Source organism: Protopterus annectens, chromosome 7.part0 (assembly GCF_019279795.1).
Source record: "Protopterus annectens isolate FY-2018-M chromosome 7.part0, PAN1.0, whole genome shotgun sequence".
Lineage (NCBI taxonomy): Eukaryota > Metazoa > Chordata > Ceratodontiformes > Protopteridae > Protopterus > Protopterus annectens.
The window spans coordinates 500,510,678-500,536,916 of NC_056739.1; the positions used below are offsets into that span (position 1 = coordinate 500,510,678).

The 26,239-nt window shown below is 39.1% G+C and overlaps 1 protein-coding gene across 1 annotated transcript in view; it reads left to right on the plus strand.

Annotated features, from left to right (window-relative positions):
- LOC122806568 overlaps positions 1–26,239 on the plus strand; it is a gene marked incomplete in the record, with an annotated part of 552,044 nt that overhangs the window by 220,193 nt on the left and 305,612 nt on the right. Inside the window, 1 exon segment of the mRNA XM_044077104.1 lies at positions 19,910–20,004. Coding sequence (XP_043933039.1) covers positions 19,910–20,004 — 95 coding nt within the window.

The window sequence follows — 26,239 nt, forward strand, 5'->3', positions numbered from 1 at the left end:
ACACACACACACACACACACACACACACATATATACATATATATATATATATATATATATATATATATATATATATATATATATGAAACAAATATAAAATACATTATACTACTAATATCCTTAAAATATTACGTACTATTATAGAATAAAATAATGTTGCTAACAATTTATATTAAACAACCCATTGTTTTAACTTTAAAACAGGTTTAATAGAGACCATTTGATTTAAACCTGGTAAGTGCTCAACTTGTAGACGTAGAATCCATTGTAATTCCATATTTTCCAATTTTATGTTTAGATCACCCCTTCTGAGGGATCTTGTCATAATATCTATAACCCTAAATTTAAAACTATGACCTGTATTTTCAAAAACATGTTTAGCTAGGGAATTGGTTAATATTTGCCTTCTTATCTTAGAATTATGTTCAGTGATTCTATCTTTTAAACGTCTAATAGACTTTCCTCCATAAAAACATGTACATGTTATGCAGGTAGCCAAATATATGATGTTATTCGTATTACATGTAGCTGAACAACAACATGTAAAGGACTCACTATTATTAGGATTAATAAAAATATTATTAGTCTCAATAAATGCACAACTACAACAATTATGACAAGCAAAATTACCATATTTAACAATTTTGCTTCTCACATGTGACTCCCTCAAATCTTTATAACACAGTCTTTCCTTAAGATTACTACATTTCCTATAGGCAAACAATGGTTTGTTGGTGATGATATTATCTAAACCAGAAAAACTTCTAAGAATACCCCAATTATTAGCTATAATTTGTTTAATTCCACCGCTACATCTACTAAATGTAGTGATATAGCAAACATTTGCATGATGGCTATCATTACTGTTATTATTGTAATTACTGGCACCCTCACCAAAAAATGGAGTACACAAAGTTCCTCTGTTCTGTAAAGCATAGCATCCTCAAGCAATTCATTTCCATAACCTCTGTTCTTAAACGCAATAAGGGTTTCATCAATCTGGTCAATATATCGAGTCATTTGTATTCAGTCTGCTCATACACATAACCTGACTTCTAACCACCCCCTTATATATATGAGGGGGTGCATACTAGTTCTATGCAAATACTTATTTTATTCACATTCTTCTTATAAACAATGGTTTGTAATTTCAGGCCATAATAATAGATGTTAATATCCAAAAATTGTATGGTATTCCTTGAGTATTGCATAGAAAATTGTAAGAAGTGTGTGGTATTGTTAAGATAATTTACATATGTAATAAGATCAACCTCATTTCCTTCCCATATTAAAAAATATAATCCACAAACCTCTTTAAAAATAATATTTTTCCCCCTGATAACCAGATTCCAAATTTATATGATGATCCTGCCACTCACTTAGTACCAGTGTGGCATAACTATTAGCAATGGGGGTGCCCATTGCAACCCCCGTCATCTGATGATAATATTTTTTATCATACACAAATATATCACATTCTAGAACACTCTCCAAGAGTTGGCATAAGGTCTCTATTTGTCTACCTGTGCCATGTCTATATCTGTTTAGGAGGTCTCTAATAGCTGTAACACCATATTCATTCGGAATCATGGTGAAAAGGGATTTTATATTCATAGTTACCATAAGGAAGTTATTCAATGTTTTCTTGCTATACCATTCATATAATTGCTTTAAAAAATCATTAATGTAACTTTTTACATACCTTAAATATTTATCAAGTGAGATATCATTCATGACTTGTAGGTCATATAGTAATGCATTAATCTTATTAATAATCTCATCAACCTGAATACTATTTATTTCTATAAAAGCCTGAACATCATTAACTATTTCCAGCATGTTATTGTGATAATCTAACTTATTCATTATCATGATGGCTCCCCCTTGTCAGCTTATTTGATTACTATATCATTATTTTTTTCTAATTCACATAAAGACCGCTTTTCTTCAGGAAAGCACTGAAGGATTCACACCCAAAGCTGCCTTTGGCTGCTTGACAGTTTGGGCACATGGAAGATGCCCTGAAACTTTGGAAGCTTGCTGGTAGGATATAACCCATATGCAGCAGTGATCAATTTGATGAACATTATACTGTTCCCCCTTTCTCTGAATCCCCCTTGCATGCTACTAGGAGGGATACAAAAAACTATTTATTGTCAGCTTGGCTGCACCTAACAAGCCTATCTCCCCTACATAACAACCATGAACATCTGCTAACAAATCTCCAAATGTACGAGTGCATTGCCTTGATATTAGCAACATAACTCCTCTTCTAGGCTTCTTGGAATGGGAAAGATTTTTCCCATACCAAGTGCCCTCTTAATAAAGAATTGTGTTTTTTATCATCCAAATGTATCTCTTGCAGATCCATTATTCAACTTTTAGTCTTTCTTAACTAAGTTACAATTCTATTTTTCTTAACTAGATTGGTTCACATTCTAATATACCAAATTAATTTTCCATCCCCTATGATAAAAATCTTTGCAATCCTTTACAAATTGTGAACCCATAGCTCTTAACAACCAATGCTTGCTTCACTGACACATACTGACTAATTATACAGAGAATATGAGATTCAGCTGAAAAAAATGAAATGTACTAACTTTTTTATAAAACTTTATACAATTAAATTTGAAATCTTTTTGTGAGTTAACTGACATATGAGCACAAACATTTTCAGAATAAATGTACAACATATGCAAAGTATTAAAGACAAACATTTGCCTGTACAGTCAGGCAATAACCAATTCAGACTTGGTTGAACTTGCTAGTGTCTCACTAATCCCAATTATCCAACCCCCACCCAGATACCCAAATATCCTCTAAGCATATTTCAAATATTTCAGTTCCCCTGGCTCTTATTATTCAAATTGTAATATTATTTCAACACATTTTATACAGTCTATTATCTTAATTTACTTAACCCTGCAAGAAGTCCTTTCACCTTGTCTGATAAACAATAAGCAAACATTATTAAAATCCAACACAGCCACCTCAAGACAAGAACTACTCTGTACCACCCCCACAGTGAAAAATACCAAAAGTATCCATCTTAAAAAACAAAATATTCACAGTTAAACAAGATAAAAATAATGTTTTATAATTAGAAATAACTTAGTCCACAGTCAAGAAAGATAAAACAGTGCTTTACAAACATCAGGTGATTTATTCTTTGACCTCACTGTACTTTTGTACATTCTTCTTGCAGTTGTTTGTTTTTGCAACAAACATGCTTTAAAAGTTCTCAGGTCTTTATGTTGCATAGTTCTAAGTTGTATTAGGCTATTCAGAGCAGTAAGCAATAACTGTGTGGACCATTCTCCAATCCCTGTCATTCTCTTTCATTCACTTTCTCTCCATCTTTTGCCTTATAGTCCCAAAGCCTTTTCTTCTGCTTCACCTGTGTCAGCAAATGTCTTAAATCCCTTCAGGAAGAAAATTCGAAACACCATTACGTAATACAGTCTAAATTTAAGCTTTGTCATTCTTCATTTCTTCATTGCAACTAGAAACTTCAAAGAACCATGAATGGTTCCCATGAATTACCACATCAACTGTAGTCCACTGAACACAGAATGCGTTATAAGAGATCTGGGAACACAGGTTGACAGCAACCTTTCTTTTGACCACCACATTGCCACTGTGGTCAAAATGTCATTCTATGTGGCACATCTCATTACTAGGGGTTTTGCATCTAGGAAGAAAGAGGTCATTGTCTCCCTCTACTCTTCCCTCATTAGGCCAGTCATTGAGTACAATGCCCCATTTGGCATGTACCTCACTAAACATCTGCAACAACTGGAGAGGCTGCAAAAGTACCTCACAAAGAGGATCCTAGGCCTTAAACATTTGTTCTATATGGACAGACTCAAAAAAACTCCAACTATTCTCTGTCTCATATCGCCTACTTAGAGGCGATCTCTGCTTGACTTACAAAGCCATGTCTGACCCAGCTATGTTAGAAATGCTACATCTAAAGAAATCCCAATCCCTCCACACCACACACTCCAGAGACCTCAACCTCATTACCACAATCAACTGAATATGCTGGAGGAACAAGTTTATAACCCAGAGACTGCCCATGCTATGGAATAGACTTCCTATACATGTCAAGCAGAGCACCTCATTGGCCCTCTTCAAGAGAAATCTTGATGAGTGGATGGTAAATAGAAATTCACCCCAGGGATCACTCCAGTGGCTCTGTTTGACAGAGGCTCTGGGAACTAAGGTCGGGTGGCACAATGCCAGGGTAATCCTAGGGGCTAGGCTTGTAAAGACTTGAGAGCCATTAGCCTTGTACACACCTATGAACACTCATTTGTGATCAACCTTGTTTGCACAGCAATGTCAGAATGTTTTCCTTAAACGTATAAGTCTCTACTCTTATCAACGTATGCTGTGGGCACTGAGAAGGGAGAGATGTAAGAAGGGAAAATGTTTAGTATTTTATGTAATATTCTGTTCTTAGAAATTGTTTCAATACAGATCCTGACAGTTTAGGCCTGTGCTGAAATCTTTCTACTTCCTAGTGCCAACATGGACAGTGCAATCACAGTTGACTTGTTCGAGGAGACAAGTCCTTGACTGCTTAGTTTCTCACATATGTGTATTCTTTTACAATAAAGGAGATTATTCTTCTGTGCTGAACTGGGCTGCATGATGTTATTTTTGACCATAACAGATTTCAGATGTCTGTGAGTTGCTTCTGCAGATATCACTTTTTGGGCCCATTCTTAACTGGTTTTCTGTCTGTTTCATTTTTTCATGTATGATTTCACAGCTACATTTTTTCACCTTCAGCAGAATTTGAAATCTCTACAGGTAACCTTTTGTCACATGATCTTTTTAGTAGTTTAATGGTTGGTATGAGAGCGGGTTAAATTGCATGAGAGTGGGAGCCAGTGTGGAGTTAGTTTGGTAAAAGATACTCCATGAACTATAAAAAGAAAGTATATAATCCTTGCTTAGAAATTTTTGAAAATCCCCTCCAGCCCCAGCCTACATGATAATCATATGGATTTATTATTGGAGCTGCTATACTGTTGCTCATCTTTATTCTACTGCATTTTCTTTTTCATAAGAAGCCACCTGCACTGTAAGTAATAAACAATTTTTTATCAACGATAAACACTTGGTTAAAAACAGAGACAAATGTTTGGTTAATATTGAGCAAAGACCACGCATCCTAAGTCTTATACTTATTCTGATGCATTGTATACTTATGCAAAGACAATGAATGTTATTAACTGTTGGGTGCATGTGCATATACTAACTACACATGACAAAAGTATTCCTTTGTTTTGAGTACCAGCAACAGAGATAGAAATAGGAGCAGAATTTGGAACAATCTTTTTGACTAATAACAAAAAAAAAAGACAGACATAATACTTGGCATAATGCTGTCCCCTTTAAACTGGTTCCACTCCAATTATCAATGGGTGTGAAGGGACATACATGCTACATTAAAATTGGAACACTTCCTGTTTGGTGGAGCAACTGCAGTGTTACCTGGAGAATATGTAATGGGTCTGGAGGGCAGGGTATGACCATGTTGTATGAGTTTTTTTACGTATGTGGAGACCTAGCTTACCCTTTGTTACTAATAGACTGGCCAAGATGTCATTACATTGGTTGTGTCATTCCAGCTGTTTGACATACAGAGACTTTCCCAGAGGGAAAATTTGCAATACTTGCCAAATGATGGAGGCAAAAGACATTAGAAATCCAGTGGGGAAGATAGATGTTTCTTGAGTTTATTAGCATAACATAGAAAAGACTGTATTCAAAGGATTGTTACATATGGACTTGGGTAATGGCGTTATTTAAGGAGTGGATATTTTGCCTGCCCATGGGGAAGTAAAGTCATTTTGGGATGAGAAAACTGCCTAAATTATTAGAAATATTGAGTAATGTAGCTTTTGAATCAGTTAATCGGATTACAATTGAAATGACTGCCTTACATAGTATAGTGTTGCAGAATCACAGGGCACTTGACTTTGCTCTTGCTTCTACAGGTAGTACATGCACAGTGAACCAAATGGAGTGCTGCTCATTTATTCCTGATAATGAGTGTTCTATTCATGGTCACTTAGACATGATACAAAAAATTGCAGAGTTGTCTCATGCCAAAGAAGTTGACAGTACCGTATGGCCATGGTTGACTAACCTTTTTCCTGGTTGAGGAGGAAGTATTTTTAAATTATTTATGCTCATTGCTATAATATTGCTATTATTGCTATTATTATTATTATTATTATTATTATTATTATTATTATTTTGGACATTATTTATGTACAAAATACTGAGCATGAAGCTTCTTGAATATAGAAAAAGTATTAAATTGCAAAATATGCATATTGAAACTAAAAATGAAATAGTTCCATGGACAACAATTGAAGAACACCATAATGAAGAAGAGGATAGTGATGAAAGTGTGTTAAGAAGCTTTGGACAGATGTAGGACAATCCATTTGGGAAGTGGATTGAAATAAAAAAATACTGAAACTGTCTTTATTCCATCCAAACATAGACATGTGTTTATTTCTCATAAAACCATTTTTACAAAGCATCGGTATAACCGTAGTGCATGTCAAGGTCAGAAGTAAATAACTTGAGTGATGCTTCACAGCATCAGATGGGGTTTTGAGAAGGGAAAGGGGTAAGAAGGGAAAATGTTTAGTGTTTTATACAGTATTTTGTTCCTAGAAATTAAATCTATATTGTTTTAAGATGGATCCTGACAGCTTAGGCCTGTGCTGAAATCTTTAATTTCTTGTGCCAACATGGACAATGCAAACATGAACAGTTCTTTGGAAGATTGGAACTTGTGCCTAATTAGGAAAGGTACAGGTAAAGGATATGCAGATTCTTCAGTAAGCAAAACAACATAGACAATTGGTCAATGGCTAGTCTGATAGATAACAAAATGTCTGTTCAGAAGAATTTACAATATGAAAATAATTGCAGTTGACTTGTTCAAGGAGACAAGATCTTGCTTGCTTAGTGTCCCGCTTACGTATGTTCACTTTCAATAAAAGAGATTATTCTACTCTGTGAAGCATGAAGTTGTTTTTGACCATGATAATACCAAGAGATCCAAATGTTGCCTGAGTCCTGGCCCACTTCTTTCATACTATGATAATTAAATGTTCTTTCGGCAAGCTGTGTCTTCCATATCGGTTTTCTACCTTTTAGTATTTTTTTTACATAGTTTTGTTTTCTCAATTTTCAGTATCATCTAGATGTGAAGTCTTTCTTTAAATCATCTCAACCTCTCAGTCCTTATCCTTTGTTATATAATTGACAAGGTTTGGGCTTACTTTACTTATCTCACTACAAAAGGTATCTTTGAAATCAGCCTAGAGTTTTCTCATAATTACCTTATCTTTCTTATTCACTGATTTACTTTCAGTTTCCTGGTGCACTTTTGTTGTTTGAACAGGAGAATTTCAATGTTCTTGACATATGTGATTCCCTACATTATTTATTTCTCTTACTTTTGGTTTTCCTGCCAGAATGAATTATGAAACATTTTTCTCCAAGTTCATGTCTAATCACAATATTCCCTCAGAATGACTGGATTACATGTCTACTCACTATAGCACCATCACAGGAAGTGGGGTTAGATACCTTACCTGCCATAGCTTTCCAGTTTCTAGTGCTTCCTAGTCAGCCAAAAACTGTAGGAACTTCAAGGCATTCCTGATTAAGACCCTTACTACAGCTTCTATAATACACTTCTGTGACCCCCACTTTCATTTTTATTATGGGATATTATACCCAGAGTAGCAGACTCTGGTGCTTACCTGCATAGAATGGCAGGGATAAAGCTGTTCTGCTTTAAGAATGAGCAAATGAAGCTCCTTCTTGGATGTTCCAGTCTGGAAACAGATTCATTTTGAGCAGGCCTCAAAGGTCTTGATGGAAGAGAAAATAAGCATTGTCCCTCACTCAGTGTCTTTGTGATGCTGTCCCTTCCCTTCTACTCCTTTGCAAGTTTTCTAGGGAGATGATGATCATCAAAGAATGAGGAATACTTCCTTAGTATTTAATATACTTGACTCCACCACTTGTGCAGATACGTTACCCAGAGGCCTTTTCTTCTAGTGCATTAGTCTCAGTCATGACTGTAGTCTATAATTATCAGTGGTGGTTGATGGGGAACTGGTTCTTTGATTTTGGCCTCTCCTTGAAAAACTGTTGCAAAGGAATAGTGGTTTCTCAGTATGGTCATAGATAGCCACATGCTAGGGTTCAAAGGTCTTCTCCAGACAAGGGCTGTGCTCAGACAGCTCTTAGGAAAAGCCTATATATTTTTCAAGGGGGCCAATATATTGTCCTACCTTGAAAAACAAATAACAAACATATAGAAAGATAGATAGGTAGATAGACAGATAGATAGATAGATAGATAGATAGATAGATAGATAGATAGATAGATAGATTCCTTGCATTTTGTTGACCATCCATTTGGTTGACAAGTGTTAGGGGTGCTGCTTTATATTGAATGTATTGACAGGTGAATAATCAAAGTATCTAGAGTATGTTTCATCAAGACAGGGGGTGGAGTTTGGAGGAGGTATGTGTGTTTCTGCAAGTGTTTTAGAGTTAGGGTTAGGGTTAGGGATAGGTGTTGTATGTGTGTGTGGTAGTGTGTGTATTTTAGGGTCAGAGTTAGGATTAGGTAAGGTGATAGATGTTAGTGTGTGTGTGTGTGTGTGTGTGTGTGTGTGTGTGTGTGTGTGTGTGTGTGTGTGTGTGTGTATGTTTGTGTATCTCAGTGTATCTTTTTACAGGAAGTTTTTTTTAAGGTAAGGTGTAGGATTAGGGTTGAGGTAAGGGCAGCGTTAAGTTTAGTACCCATTTCTAAGGTGATGTGGGGGGTGAAGCCAAGATTGGACCTCATGCCCTTTATGGGCTTGAGAGTGGTTATGTCCTTCACAATTCAGTTTATTCACTTTAGCATGAGGCTGCTGAAATGGACTTGAGGTGCCAGTGATTGGTGAATGCATCCCTTACTGATGTCAGATTCTTGTTACCAGGCTTTGGCGTCATGGACTGTCCTCTGCAGTCTTAGTGTTGGTCTTTCTTTCATGCAGCATAAACCATCACACATCTTGAGGACAGAAGTTTTGGCTTTGGCTCTTTTGAAGTTCAAGCACCATACTGAGGATCAGAAAACTCTGTAAGAAAAACTGAAACAAGAATCAGCCCTGGTGCTATCATACAACCAATCTGTGGTGTGGCACACAAACAGAGTGAAATGAACATGTAACCCTTCTGAGGATGACTGATATATGTTTGACAGTACATAGATGGAGAAGTCATCCTTGTAGCAGTTCAGTTTTACAGGGACATGAATATTCTGATGGACTTCCTGACCATGCAGCTTGAGGATCTTCATAACGGTAACACAAAGAGCTTAACTCGTTTGTCACATGGGAGAATGCGGTGCTGCCCATTTTCTTTTCAGTACAACAGAGCAAGAGGGGATTGATATTGGATGCATTTCATATTCTTTGTTGGGGAAGATTCCTTTTAATAATTTCATATTTCATTCTGATGCAAAACCTAATCACAAAATCATTAAGGATGACAAAGACTTCTCATTGCCCTTGCCGGCTGAGAAGGTTGTAGTTTCAAGATCTCGTATCCTTCTCAGAAGCGCTTGACTTCTAGTTTAAATCTCCTACTTCTACAGATCTCCCATCAGGAGTCTCAGAGGTGATTAATGTCACTAAGTAGTGTCCCACTTATCAGACATGTTCTACCAAGTGTAAGCTATTCTCTGTCTGGCATGTCTTTCTGACATGACCATGAGACTTGAATTTCTAGATCAGCAGCAGGCTTACCCATTCTTTGCTTGAGTCTGCTTGTTTGACAGGTTTGAAGCTTATATCTTGGAAGGCATTATTTGTAGTAGCCATAACCTCTTCTCACAGGACTTTGGGGCTTCAAATTCTTGTTTTTAGGCACTAAATCTGGCCCTTCACAAAGACAGTGCTCCTTAGAACAATTCTACATTTATTTTGTAAAGTATTAGAACTGGCCATAAACCAGTCCATTCACAAATTTCTGTCTCCCTCTCTTTGGGCTAAATTCAAGGAAAGGGCTCTTCACAGTCTGGATGTGTACTGCCTGCACAAGTTTTACCTGGAGCAAGTGTGTGATTTTAAAAGGACTAGGAATGTGTTCATTATGTCTGCTAAAAGTAGGGTGGAGTTAGTAAACAAACTCAGAATGAATTGTACTGTGTTTTGCTATCAGGTGCCAAATACCATCTGAAAAATGTTGCTGCTGTTAAAGGCTGCTCAGCTAGAAATGTGGATAGTTCAAATGATTTTTTCAACAATGTTTCTCCTTCAGATGTATGTGGCATTGTCCCCATGGATATCAATTCACTCTATCACCAAGCATTATTGTTTGGATCATAATTCCAGAAGCCAGACCTCCTCTGGTTCCTCGTTATTACATGATTTGGCCTTCTGAGATGTCCCCCTTTCCTCTTTTCTCCAGCCATAACCTTCTAGGAGGTTGATTTTCTACTGCTTGGAATGATTTTAATAGGTATCCACTGCAGAGTGAGTGTTTATCTTTGAACTGTCTTACTTAACACAGTACGTCACACTGCGGCCTGTATGCAGCCAGTGCTTTTTAAATACATTGTGAATTCTGAATTCTAAACACTGCCTAAAGCCTAAGGCAATGTAGAAGACAGCACAGTCTTGCAGCAGTAAAAAAAACAACCTTCAAATTTTCTTTGAAAAGCACAGCATGTTTTGTATCTTACAGTTATGATGACTAGAAAAGCAGGCCATATGTGTTAGAACTGTGACTGTCATGTGACAGCAGGAAGGATGGCTACCCCAACAATGCATAACAATTGGCACATGCTTCTTTATTTTTAACCATATATGGGTATACTGTTCCTTTCATTTACATTCCTGCATTTTCTTACCCACAACTATTTGTGGATGGCAGATATCCTAAACTGCATATGGATGCAAAGTCACATCATTTTGATATTAGAGTATGTCCAAGAGCTGGGGAAGCACCCAAGGAAGAAAAATCCCTCCTTCAATTACAGACTAATCAGCTGCTTTCTAGTCCTTAGGAAGCATCCCAGGGTTTGATTCCTGATGTTCATTTTCAAATTATGAACTTCCATTAGGGCTTTTTCTCCTGAAGAAGCAAGATCAGTCTCTCCAACTGTAAAGCCCTCATGGCCTATCAGACCATTCATTCCCCTAACACATGATATCAAAGGATATACCATGAGAGGAAAACAAGAAATGGATCTAGAAGGGGATGAGAGGATTCAACATGTGGCATCCAAGGACACCATGTGAAGCAAACAAGAACTGCAGATCACATCCATTGCTTGGTAGGGAATAACAGGACTTTATTTAGATACTGCTAAAAGCACCTCTTTGACTAGAAAGTAAGAAGCAATATGCACCATACTGGTCCAGTGTGGTTCATGCTTCTTTACACCTGCACTCTCTGGTTAAAATGCTATATGCTGCTTGACTGGCTTGCAGAACCCCCCTACCCTGAATTCTACTGGAGGAGCTGCATTTCTTGGCCTCATTCTAGATGGAGCTGTTGCTGCAGAAGACCTCACCAAATGCTAGGATAGGTGAGCTGGCATTGGCTACTCATCCACACTCAAGTGTGCTAGCCTGTTTATAGCATTTACAGTGTTTTTGTGTAAGTTACTGTTGGTTCTGTAAAAAAATAAAACATATATATATATATATATATATATATATATATATATATATTCTTGTTTCCCACCTTTTCTAAGCTAAATTAGTCCAGATTTCAGGTTTTGATGAATTCTGGGCTGTGGTACAGTTCCTGAGTTGCCCATATCCTTACTTGGGTAGGAGGAAGCTTCTCTGTTCACCAGTGAGAGTGAGGAGCTTTGAGCGGCCTATCTGTCCCTGGAGGAGTGGTCTCAGCCCAGCAACAAGTAGCTTATTGGCCTTTTTGGGCCATTTCCTATCTCTTTCAAGTTCCCTGCTTTAAAACAGTATTTGCACAGTTTTGCGCCTGTATACAACTCGGCACAGCTCCTCGTGGTGTCCTGCAGAGTGTTGCAAGCAGCAGAGAGACAAAAAGAGAGACTTTAACTGATTAAGTATTTTTTTCTACATTTCTAACTGTGACTGCATTTTTTTGCTGAAAAGCAGGTTTTCTAGCATACCTGTGATTTAAAAAAGCTATTTTCTAACTGTTTACACTTCTATAAGTAGTTTTTTAGTCATTTTTGTGTTGTTTAACTGTTGTAGACTACACACTCAAGGCGCTAGCCTGTTTATAGCATTTACAGTGTTTTTGTTACTGTTGGTTCTGTAAAAAAAAAAATATATATATATATATATATATATATATATATATATATATATATATATACATATATATATTCTTGTTTCGTGCCTTTTCTAAGCTAGATTAGTCCAGATTTCAGGTTTTGCTGAATTCTGGGCTGTGGTACAGTTCCTGAGTTGCCCATATCCTTACTTGGATAGGAGGAAGCTTCTCTGTTCACCAGTGAGAGTGGGGAGCTTTGAGCAGCCTATCTGTCTCTGGAGGAGTGGTCTCAGCCCAGCAACAAATAGCTTATTGTCCGTTTTAGGCCAATTCCTATCTCTTTCAAGCTCCTGCTTTAAAACCCGCATTTGCGCGGTTTTGCATGGTTTTGCGCGGTTTTGCGCACCGCCAGTTACGCAGGTTTAAACTATTTATGGCTCCACAAAGTCTGCTCTTCAATTTTTCCCTTAGAACTAGTCAAACTCTCAAGTTAAGCACTAAACCTTCATTTTTCAGGCCAGCACTTGCTCAAATTTCTCAGTAAAGCACTAACAAACGCTAGCACTGCACCCCCTTATATTATATAGAAGTAAAAAGCTCCCTATTCGTCCCACCCGGACAATCAATAAAACAGTTCATTAAATTATTCAGGCATGTCCAAAGGGCAGTTTCAGGTCTACACTCCAATCCAGCTGTTGAATCTGGGAATCTTGAGGCAATGCTACAATTGCCTTATGTACACAGACAACCCTCTCCTCCTTCCAACAAACTCAAATATGTGTGAGAGATACAACTATACAGCCAAACTGGAGGGCAAGCTGTCTCCACCCAAGACTGGAACAGCCAGTCAGGAGGAGAAGGGAACCATTTGCACCACAAAACCAGTCTCACATAGACCAATCATATCTGCACCAACAAACAGGACACATAAACACACAAAGACATACTTGGAGGCTCTAAATAAAAACCTGCCAAAGCAGCAGAGACCTGCAAAGCAGACATCCAAGCAATCACTACCCCAAAACAATATTCACGTATCACATACTTCACAAAGTCTGTGTGCCATACAAACGCAGCCCTTACGGCTAAATAACACACCAAATACACTAGTAATAGGAGACTGTGTTGTCAGGCACACTGACATCCTGCTCACCAGACTGAACAAGGAGAAGGTCACTGTAAGCTGCCTGTCGGGTGCCAGGATCTGCCACATAACACAAGTACTCAGGTCACTCCAAAGCAAGTACAAATATGACTCTGTCATTGTCCATGTTGGTGTGACTGACCTGAGAAGTACCTCCCTGGACTACATGAAAAGAGACATGGAGGAGCTCTCTGATCATGTAGCCCAGGCCGGTATGACCCTGACCCTGAGTAGCAACTTGCCCTCACCAAGAATGATGCCACAGTATAAAGACAAAATGATCAATTTTAACAATTGGCTAGACTATTGGTGTCATTCAAAGGGGATTTAGTGTCTGTCAGCCTGGGATGACATGCTTGACAAGCCATGCTGCTTCACTAGAGACGGCTTGCACCTGCCATCCCTGGGCTTTTGAATACTGGCTAAGGTTCTTGCCACCCCCATAGTGCCTTTATTAGGCAAGTCTCAAAAGACAAACCCGCCTCCATAGACAACACAAGAAACAAAAAACTGAGGGTAATGCTACTCAATGCCAGAAGTCTAAACCTCAAAATGCACACACTCAAGGCACTCCTCGGTATGGAGAAAATCGATATCTGTGCAGTAACATAAACCTGGTTCAAGGCTCCAGAGAGCACCCCAGCACTACCAGGCTATAACTCTTACCATACCTTTCGGCCCAAGAACCCGGACCGAAATACAAAATGCGGGGGTGTATCCATCTTCATCAAGGATACCCACACTTCCAGGTTAGTGGCACTGCACGAGGCCTCGGAGACCATCCACGTGCAACTAACAGTAGGCAAAACTGCTTTTCAGTTTGTCACTTGCTACAGATCACCCACCTTGTCTCATTACCCCTACTAGGCATTCCTGAGAACATTGGAGAATATGAAGGTCTCACCAAACACCATGATATTGGGTGATTTCAACTGCCCAAACATTGACTGGGAAAACTACTCAAGTCCCAACTCCCTTGCCCAATGTTTCCTGGAATTTATAAACTCTAACACCCTGGAACAACCTGTCACCACTCCCACAAGAGGTGACAACATATTGGACCTGGTCATCACCAACATGGGGGCTCAATGTTCCACACCAGAGGTAAACCCCTCATTGGTAAGATCAGACCATAAACTAATCACACTGGACATCCACATCCTGACCCCACCCCCAGCCAAAGAAACCACTGTGAAAAACTTCTCAAAAACAAACTTCACAGTTCTCAAGACAGAGGTGGAATGTTTCAAGGCTCTCGGGGTAATGGAAAATGCTGCCCAAACCGCAGTATCCTTTACAAATGCATTTTATGAGCACCTACAGGAATGCATGGATAGAGCCATCCCAAGTAAAACCAAGACTCACTCCTCCAAAAAGAGGAGACCAGTCTGGTGGACCCTACCCATAAATAATATATATAACAGAAGGAGGAAACTACTACATGATAGAGCAAAATCCCAAAAAGGGGAGCATCCCTGATCAGTATTAGCAAGAAACTACGATCCCTCATAAAATTATCCAAGGCCAGCTTCGAAAGAAAAATCGTCAAAGACTCTAAAGATAATCACAAAGCCTTCTTTAGCTATGTCAAAAATCTAGGAAGCAACTCGCAGATCTGCTCTGAGCTGGTGTAAAATGGTAAAAAATACACCAAACCCACTGACATTGCCAACATCCTGGCTGACAGGTTCAGTGCAAACTTTACCCCCCCCACCCCCAAAAGGGCCCGTGTCCATCCCAGAAGAATGTAGACCCCCAGACATCACAGACACACAGGTGAAAACAGCCCTCTCCAAAGCCAAAAACACAGCATCAATAGGACCGGATGATATCCCAGGCTGCGTCTTACACGAGCTCCAAAAAGAACTAAACCCTCATATAAATTCACTGTTCAAACTCAGCCTTACTACAGGATATGTACCCAAAGAATGGCATACAGCAACAGTCATCCCGCTCCACAAAGGTGGCACCACAACGGATCATGGGAACTATCGCCCTATAAGACTGACTAGCCTGGTCTGCAAGGCTATGGAGTGCATCATCATTGATCTAATAAACAAAGACATTGGGAACCTAAAGACACTGGACCCTACCCAATTTGGCTTTGTTAAAGGCAGATCTTGCCTCTTAAACCTAGTAGACTTCTTTGAAACAGTTACCAAGGCCATAGACATGGGAAAGGTAGTCCACACAGCCTATCTAGACCTCGCTAAGGCTTTCAACAAAATACCCCACTCTGCCATTATAGATAAGCTCACCAGCTTGAACATTAATCCCTATGTCACGAGATGGGTTGCAGACTGGCTCATGGACAGAACTCACATGATCAGAGTTACGAGTGCCATGTCCGACTCCAAACCGGTTACAAGTGGCATCCCACAGGGCTCAGTCCTGGGACCCCTCTTGTTCGGTATATACTTTTCTGAGGTACAGGCAAGCACAGGAGGACTATGGCTGACCAAGTTTGCAGATGATTGCAAACTGGGAGCCATAATCAACTCTCCAGCTGACACAGACATCCTACAGAAGGGTCTTATGGAGACGAATACCTGGTGTCAGAACAATGGCCTCAAGCTAAATGCCAAAAAGTGCATAGTCATCCCCTTTGGGAAAAACAAAGTGCCCACGAACTACCACATAGGTGGTAATCCACTAAGTACGGAAGATGTAATTAGGGATCTGGGAACCCAAGTAGACAGCAACCTCTCCTTAGATAGTCACATTGCCAAAGTGGTTAGAAAAACCTTCTATATAGCCCACCTAATCATGAAAGGGTTCACATCTAAATCAAGAGAGGCATTGTGCTCCTCTACTCATCCCTCATCAGGCCTATATTAGAGTACAATGCCCCATTTGGGATGTACCTTACCCGACACCTGCAACAGCTGGAAAGACCCCAGAAGTATCTCACCAAGAGGATCGTGGGCCTCAAACAGATGCCCTATGCAGCTAGACTAAAGAAACTCCAGCTCTACTCAGTTGCTTACCACCTACTCAGAGGTGATCTCTGCCTGACGTACAAGGCCATGTCTAACCTGGAATTAATAGACAAGCTCCACGTCAAGAAAACCAGATCCCTTAGGACTACACTTTCCAGGGATTTAAACCTCAGCACACCAATAAATAGGACAAGCTGGAGGGATAGATTCATATCCCAGAGGCTTCCCTCACTCTGGAATAAAATCCCAATCCATGTTAGGCAGAGCCCCTCACTGACCTTTTTCAAGAGAAATCTTGACGAGTGGTTGGGAAATCGTAAATTTACTCCAGGGATCACTTCTATGGCCCTGCTGGACAGAGGCTCAGGAATCTAATCAAATCCAAATGGGAGGCGAAAGCCAACACATTCTGGCTAGGCTTATAAATGCCCTAGGGCAGATAGCCTAGTACTACCTATGAACCTATGAACCTATCCCAGTCTCTACCAGACAACTTTCACCAGTGCATGAGATGTTAGAGCAACCTGGGTCATTTGAGGAATAATTAGGGTCAAAACTTCATTGCTATGGAGCCAGTCGGAAACAACTTAACTATACCTTAGAAGTGCAGTTTTACAGATCACCTGTGAGTATGTGCACCCATCTGCCTCCACCTGTAATGTCCTAAGGTGGGATGACACCAAAGTGAACACATTATTACATGGGGAGCAGATGATGTAGCAGTTTGGAACAGGTCTTAGTTTACTTACATCACTCAGCAGGACACATTTCTGGGACATTACCGAGAGTGATATAGTTATGTTGTTTACACTAGAACATAGGTTCACCATGTCCTACAGAGCATGCACATAAGCCAAATATGATGTGCATTAAATATGTCAGCTGCGTATAGTGAGGAATTGTAATGTTCATCAGTTGTTTACACTGAAAGTGAATAATGTTTTTACAAGGTAGACAATTTGTATAGAGGACTCAAATTCTGGCATTATGCTTCTTGTAATATCAGTGAGGTGGGAACAGGAATACATCCAAGATGGGTAGGAGTTCAGAATGAGAGCAATAATACTGTATTGAAAATGTGCATTGGGGGATGGGATTGAAAATTTTAGGATGGATTATTACTTTGTCATAAATGTCAGTAATGTGAAGTTTACCTAAACAAGTAATGGTTTAGAACGAAGGCCAAATGTAATACCAAAGCCAAACCAATGGATGTTGCAGTACCAGAACCAAAAAAGGAATGGTGTAGTACCAAAACCTAACTAAGGAATGGTGCAGTACAACAACCAAAACAAGAGATGGTGCAGTACCTAAGCCAAACCAAAGGATGGTGCAGTACCAAACAAAACCAAGTAATGGTGCAGTACCGCAACCAAAACTAGGAATGGTGCAGCACCAAAACCAAAAAAGGAATGGTGCAGTACCAAAACCAAACCAAGGAATGGTGCAGTTTGTCTGTGTCTTTCAGCTTTTCCCAGTTAGGGGTCGCCACAGCGGAACTCCAGTCCGCTAATGATTGGCAGTAGAGTTTTACGTGCTGGCTTGCCGGGCCTAATGCACAACCTTCAACGAAGGAACGCCCATTCACGCATGTCGCCACACAGAAGACGCTCTAACTGAGAATGAAATGGGCAACGTCGAACTGTGAGGCGACAACACTACCGCAGCACCACCACCGCAGTAGTTGAGGACCAAAACAAGAGATGTTGTAGTACCAAACCAAGGGATAGTGCAGTACCAAAACCAGACCAAGGAATGGTGCAGTACCATGACCAAAACAAGAGATGTTGTACTATCAAACCAAGGGATAGTGCAGTACCAAAACCAAACTAAGGAATGGTGCACTACCACAACCAAAACAAGAGATGTTGTAGCACCAAACCAAGGTATAGTGCAGTATCACAACAAAAACAAGATATGGTGCAGTACCAAAGTTAAACCAAGGGATGATGCAGTACCAAAACCAAAACAAGAGATGGCATAGCACCAAAACCAAAATGCAAGATGGAAAAGACTCAAACTTAGGAATGGTATAGCATGCAAACAAAAACAGATGATAGTTTAGTAACAAAGTTATATCAAAGGCTGGTGCAGTACCAACAACAAGCCAGAGAATTCTTTTGCATGAAAACCAAACCATAGGCTGGTGTAATACTGAAACCCAAATATGGTATGGTGTAGCACCAAAGCTAAGTAAGGACTTTTGCAGCACCAGAACCAGACATGGGATGGTATAGCACCAAAACACAAGATGCAGAGGAATAATGCCTTAACTACAGCTCGGGTGACCGGGGTTCCATTACTGGCTCAGGCATCTGAGGCTCTGCAGGGAGAGAATGGCATGCCAGTCCCGGGGTGGGGTGGTATAATTGTCTAGGCATTCCCTGTGGGGTGGTATGGTCCACAAAGGGCAGTAGTCTTTGGTCATAATGGAAGAAGGTGTGTATGTGTGTGGGAGGTGAGGGTAGGTCATTAAAACTATCACAGTAGCAAGGATGACATATGGTCTCAGGATGCACTGATGTTCCTCGTCAACCCGTACTCTATTGGAGCAAGTCTAAGAGAGATTTGAAGGGTAGGTAAACCCACATAGGAAAGGAAACCAGGATGAGATGATCCCTGGCTGTGTGGGAGGGGAAAAACAGAAGCTAGTGTAGTCCCAAATCTGAACCAAATGATGATGTAACACCAAACCAAGGGCTAGTGTAGTACCAAAACCAGAACACAGGATGGGGTAGTACCAAAACATTATAAACAAGTATAGACATCAGCTGTCCTTTTGCATTCTAAATTAGTATGAACATCAGCTGAAAAGATCAATAATTAGAAAGTATAGCAGTTAAACAAGTAACTGCAGTTATATCTATAATTTTGAAAGTACTTGGTAATGTGAGTGTGTGTATTTATAGTAGAAAAGAATGCAAGCCTTGTGTAATATCATTTACTAATACAATGTGGAAACAGATAATGCTAGAAAAAAAATTGCTTATGCATTTATTTATTTATTCATTTATTTACTGCCACAAACATTTTGGCAGCGGTCCCACAACCCCTTCTTATGTATTCAATATTTTTTTATCTGTTGAATTGTGATGGAACCATTCAGGCTCAATATTTGTTTCTTGTAACATCTGAATACTTATACTGGCACTATGCACATCTACTTCCAGAGGATCTCTCATGGGATATCCCTATTCTTTATTCTAGCAGTATGGGAGATTCTCACATTAGAATATTGAAAAATGTTGGTGAACCCCAGTGCCTGATACAGAGTTTAGTAGTGCAAACTTACATTTGGGGGGGGGAGGGGCAGTGTCTCAAATTCATTCTTTTCCAGTCTGACTCTTCTTGCCATGTTCTTATAAATTAATTCTGTGACCATGCAGACTGAATGAAGACATACTGCATCTCTTTTATAGGAAAATTTTAAGTAGAAACTGGAATGATGTAAGGGACGTGCATGACATAAACAAGTGTTTTCTCTAACTAGTGTTTTCTGCTCTGATTTACAGGTTTATCTTGAAAGAGAAAGGACAAGGAAAGGAAAAACGTATTTGTGGCCTCAAATGGCATGAATGGGTGAATAAACTGATTACATCTGTAAAAAGTAATTTTTATAAGCATTTTAATTGTCTTTTTAACTCCTCTTGGCTTTAATTATCATTTAAATGTGAATATGTTTTGATGCCACCATGTTCATGTTAGTAAGTAAATTCTTCATTGTAGCCTGTGCTGCTGAGATGCAGAATGATGCTTTCCTTGGGGTGGGGCTTGGGGCTAGTATCATTGTTATATGAACTCGTGCAAAGCTCACAACTCATCTCTAAGCAGTAATCTGTACAACCTACTGCTCACTTCTGCTCACTAGTCCACACTTCTCTCACTACTGCTTTGATCTGCACTCCACTTTCTCAACATTTCCCTCTCCCCTGGTCTTCCTACCCTAGCCCCACAGAGAGCCTGCTTGCCTCCCTGATATAATTCTAATGTCAGTAACACAATGCATGTTTTTCTGGTTCTGTTTACAGTATGTAATTCTCAGTGGAACTCATGCCCATCATACAAATAAATGGATGCTTGTAAATATTTGTATATACTGCATATACATTGTTGGATGCTAGAAATGGCTAGGGATTTTGTAGATTAATTTGCTGTTCTTCTCTCTAATTCTCTTCTGGGATGAGCAAGTAAATGGTCCAAATGATTAACCCTCTATCCTAGTCAACAAATGTGTAACCAAAAAAAAGAAGCTAAGTAGACTACTCAAAAACTTGACTTTCAAAAGTAATCCATTTATTCCATCAATTAAGTATTTTTGTCCATGTGGTAGTGTGGGCTTCTTCAGAGCTGACATTGACAAAAAATAGTGTAAGCCCTGTTATATGACTTGCATCATGTGACTTAAAAAAAAATCTAAATAAATACTTTATTGAAAATCACTTAAAAAGCAACTGGTATTTCTAGGCAATCTCCCATCCAAGTACTGACCAATTGTGAAGTTGCTTAGCTTCTGAGTTCATATGGCACATTTGGGGTGATATTCATATGGCACATTTGGGGTGATATAGCCAAAGACAGCAATTTAAAATCACTTAATGTGTATATCATTGTAAAATTAAACATAGTGCATTGCCTTATAAAAACTATGTGCAAATTTATAAAGCAGACAATAGGAGTGTTTATAACTTATCTGCCTCTACGTTTTAACACATTGATAATTCTGTTTCATTCAAACCACAACTGTTGGCTGTGCCCAACCTCATTTGACATTTTAGTTTACAATATCCAAGCCTCATCTCTCAGTGGCTACCCCTTCACATTAGGTTCGACTTTTTCTAAAACTGAAAATAAAAATTTCTTAAAATTAGGACATAAAGGGCATATATGCTCAGGGCACTTCTACAATCTCTTTTTCATATGATAAAACTGATTACAGAAACACATGCATCCTTCCTGTTCACAGCAGAATCTAACCTTAACTCCCTAGTACTGTAAGCTCCACTAATCACACACTTGACCTTAAATTGCTCCATCCTCACTTGAACTAGTAAAGTCTCTGTTCCTAGCTTTGTAGACATAATCTCCAGCCAGGTCTGTTTCCACTAATCCATCATATTTACGTTCCCATAGCACTCTCACTTTGTCACTCAAAAGCCTTTCTGCCTATTGCTCTGTCTGATTTGCTCTCAGCATAGCACGTGCATCTTCTTGTTCCTCCAACCATCTGTTACTTTCTCCTTCCTAAATCATTAGTTTGCATGGATTATATGGAATGAAGAATTTCTCTGATGTTTTGGCCCCATTCCCTCCATCATCTGCTTTAAAATACTAATTATTTGCAAACACGTCTCAGCTGTCCAAATGTTTGCCTCATATGTCTGGTCTGGTTCTTATAAATATATGGGTTCTGACAAGTCACTGAGGACTGAAGATACTAAATTATGGCATGTATTTGAGTTTCAGATTTCATATCTTTCAGAAAATGCACACTAGCACAAATCCTATTATTTTACTAACTTTTTTACATTTATAAGAGCATTATTTAAAGTCCATCCCTATTTTGGGCCTCTACCCCTCCATTATTTTAGGCTTTGCCCAGATGTTTTGCTGTAAGAGTTTGAGAGTTATGATTGCAAAAAAAAATATTGGGGTATTCCACTTTTCTTTAGACATGGACAGAAAGATACACTCCTATTCTCCAGCTGATTTTGCGCAGGAGGAAAACCATAGTATCATACTGCTATGTCTGTAGTAAACATAACATTTTAAACTGTGCTGCTTCAGAGTAAACCTTCGGGTCAGGGAAGGCACCCCCCCCACACACACACACACACATACACCCTCGAGAGCACCATTCCATTCCATGAAACCATTGGTTTCCTTCTGCCCTTCAGGAAATTATTCATTATATTTTTCAATAATTCTAATGCATTCTGTAAGGAAAACCTGAAGCACAAATAAACACAGAGGGGTTATAAAAACTATGTGTTGGATTCTTTGATCAGATTCCAGATTCAACATTTTCCAGCTTGCATTGCCATGTCCTGATATGCCTTGTTCACCAAATCATTGAATGACTCTACCAGACTCACAAATAATTGAACCTCTTGGGTCCTGACACATATAGATAGGGTTTATGATTAAATACTAGGCTAGCTACCCTTGTGGGCCATTCTAAGCCAAGCCAATTTCTCCCAGAGGTGATAATCAAACCCTGTACCTTATGGCTGTAAGGTAAACAACTTAACCATTATACCACCCCACTTACTGGGAACTTAACTTTTGGTTCTATTAGAGGGTCATAATTATTTGGAATAACCACCACGGTACCAGGGTGCACATTCATCTTGTACCCTGACATATTATTAAATCTTTGGATTTCACTGAATATTTTCCTACACCCAGAGTATACCTAGTCAGATATATTAAGACATCATCTGCATGTAGGGAAGTTTTGAAATCATCATCATTTGTACTGTTCATCTCAACTGTGGTGCTTATTTTACTTGCTGGGAACTGTTATAAGTAAACTAGCAAAGAGCATTGGGGATGGCACTGTCTTGTTCTCCTAATCAATAAAAATGGATGCAACAGCCCTGTATGAATTTTAACTCTTTGACTCTGATTCCCTTATAAATTTCAAAAAAGCAACTTTGGTTTCTGTACTATTTCTGACTATGTAACACCACCTGTAACTATCCTCACTCAACCCTATCAAATGTCTTCTTGGCACCTAGACTTACTACAGCCCCCTGTCATTTACTTTCTTCTCCATCTTTCTACAACACGGCTATTTTCATGATGCTCTAAAAGGATTGCCACTCACCCACGAACCAACAATGGCCAGGTGTGCACATTGTAGCATATAGTTAGGGAGTCTCAGTATTGGATTGAGACAACAATCTTATAAGTGGGATTTGGTATTAAATAGGTCTGTAGAAGGATGGTAACATAGGCTCTTTCTCATCCTTTGTCAGTACTGCTATCACCCTTAGTTTTTATGACTGTCCTTCAAATCTCTTGTTACATAGCTTAGTAAACATAAAATTGTTCATGTCCTGTCTCCATGTTTTTGCTTTGTTAATAACAAAAAGCACAGACCTGCTCAGTTAAAATATTAGTTTCTCTATTAAAAAAAATAATTGCATCTAGTTAGCCTAGTAATATGTGACATTTGGCCTTTCAGAATATTCTCCTTCAAATTTGCAGGATACGTACTCCGAAAATAAAAAAAAAAGTATTTCTAGCCACATCTTTCCTGGCAATTTTAGTTACAAACATTCTATTTTTCATATTCTCTACCAGAGTGGATATATAAGAAGTCATACTATTTTTAATGAAATAGAATGAGAAATGAAAAATATCAGTGAGGGAGTTTAAAAGCTTCCAATTCCGTCTCTGAACTTGACCAAACAAGAAATGCACTACCAAGGGTTCAGAGGCATCCTCACTGCTAATGGAAATTGCCCACCACAGGAAGAACAAATTCCACAATGGTGAGAAAATATGATTCAGCAACAGCTATGATCCCAATGAGGAATACCTAATTTTCATCTCACTAGCATGTCTTTGAATTGGAGTGTAGGCAACCCTAATATGGTCAAAATGTGTGTGTGTGTGTGTGTGTGTGTGTGTGTGTGTGTGTGTGTGTGTGTGTGTGTGTGTGTGTGTGTGCGTGTGTGTGCATGTGTGTGTGTAGATTTGTATGTGATGTATATGTGTATCACACACACACACACACACACACACACACACACACACACACACACACACACACACAACTGTGATGGTAAAAAGGATTAAATATACTTTTCTTATATTAACTTTATTGCTCGAGAGTCAGATTAACTTGAGTTTAAATTAAAAGATAGGATGGGAGAAGCAGGACATATGGGCAACTTGAAAGGATTAATATTTTACTTTTAGACTTGCACTATTTCCTCTTTTCTGAGTCCCTCAATAACTTACATATGAGGCTGGTAATGTGCATGTTAGTGGGGAATTTGAGGAATATTGGTAAAGGTGAAGAGATACTGAAAAAAGGAAGCTATATAGGAAAGCTTCAAAAATGGACCATTTTTTTCCTCTGTATGTGTGTGTGTGTGTGTGTGTGTGTGTGTGTGTGTGTGTGTGTGTGTGTGTGTGTGCGTGTGTGCTTGTGTGTGTGTGTTACTGTGTGTTTATATGTATGCAGATGCACATGAGTGGATATGCATTATCTTGTAAAAGCATTTTAAGTGGGGTTCCAGTGAGCTTTCTGTGTCTCAAAAAAGATATTTTGACCTAATTGGATGTCAAGCAAGCAAGGAACTGGGGCACAGAGCTATGCTTCTGGTTTTCGGTCTATTGAAAGAAGCCTTTGAATCGGCCTCCCTAGACCAAGTTCTTATCCTCTTGCTTTCAAGAATGGACAGATTTTACAGGTTTGAGAAATCCTATAAACACTTGTAAAGAAACCCTGTAATTAATCCTGCATTGGTGTGCACAGACTCTGCCAAGGTTTCAGAGTTAGCTCCAGGACTCAGAATGTTAGATAATTCTAAGGAGAGCAGAGTATGAGGTTGGTTTGGCAAAAACATGAATACTTCTACAACCTTGGCCTTCAAGACTGTCATAGATATGCATCATCAGATGTCCACATTATCATCTTTCATGGGGATATCCTCAAGGGAATAAAAAATATGGTGTCAGAATTCCTGGATGTAGCCATGAGGGATAAAACCATTAAACTGAACCAAAGAGCTTTTAGGTGGAAAGCTATAATATAAAGTATGAGTATATGGATATCTGAAAAAGTGTGGTGATAAGAAGGCATACCTAGCTGAATATTGATGCCTGAGAAAGTATGGTGATAAGAAGGTATTTTTAGCTGTATGCTGATACCTGAGAAAGGTATGGTGATAAGACGGCAGACCTAGCCAAATACTAATGCCTGAGAAAAGTGTGGTGAATAAGAAGGCCAATCTGCCTATATGCTGATACCTGAGAAAAGTGTGGTTTTAATAAGGCATACCTAGCTGTATACTGACCTCTGAAAAAAGTTAGGCAATAAGAAGGCCTACCTATCTGTATACAAATCCCAGAGACAATGATGGTGATAAGAAGGCATACCTAGCTATATGCTGCTACCTGAGAAATGTATGGTGATAAGAAGGCAGACCTACTTGCACACTGACAACAGAGAAAAGTGTTGTGATAAGAAGGCATGCTAGGTGTATTCTGATTCCTGAAAAAGTGTGGTGGTAAGAAGGCATACCTAACTGTATGCTAATACCTGAACTTACCTAGCTGTATGCTGATACCTGAACTTACCTAGCTGTATGCTAATACCTGAGCTTACCTAGCTGTATGCTGATACCTGAACTTACCTAGCTGTATGCTGATACCTGAACTTACCTAGCTGTATGCTGATACCTGAGCTTACCTAGCTGTATGCTGATACCTGAGCTTACTTAGCTGTATGCTGATACCTGAGCTTACCTAGCTGTATGCTGATACCTGAACTTACCTAGCTGTATGCTGATACCTGAGCTTACCTAGCTGTATGCTAATACCTGAACTTACCTAGCTGTATGCTGATACCTGAGCTTACCTAACTGTATGCTGATACCTGAGCTTACCTAGCTGTATGCTGAAACCTGAGCTTACCTAGCTGTATGCTAATATCTGAGCTTACCTAGCTGTATGCTAATACCTGAACTTATCTAGCTGTATGCTGATACCTGAGCTTACCTAGCTGTATGCTAATACCTGAACTTATCTAGCTGTATGCTGATACCTGAGCTTACCTAGCTGTATGCTGATACCTGAGCTTACCTAGCTGTATGCTAATACCTGAACTT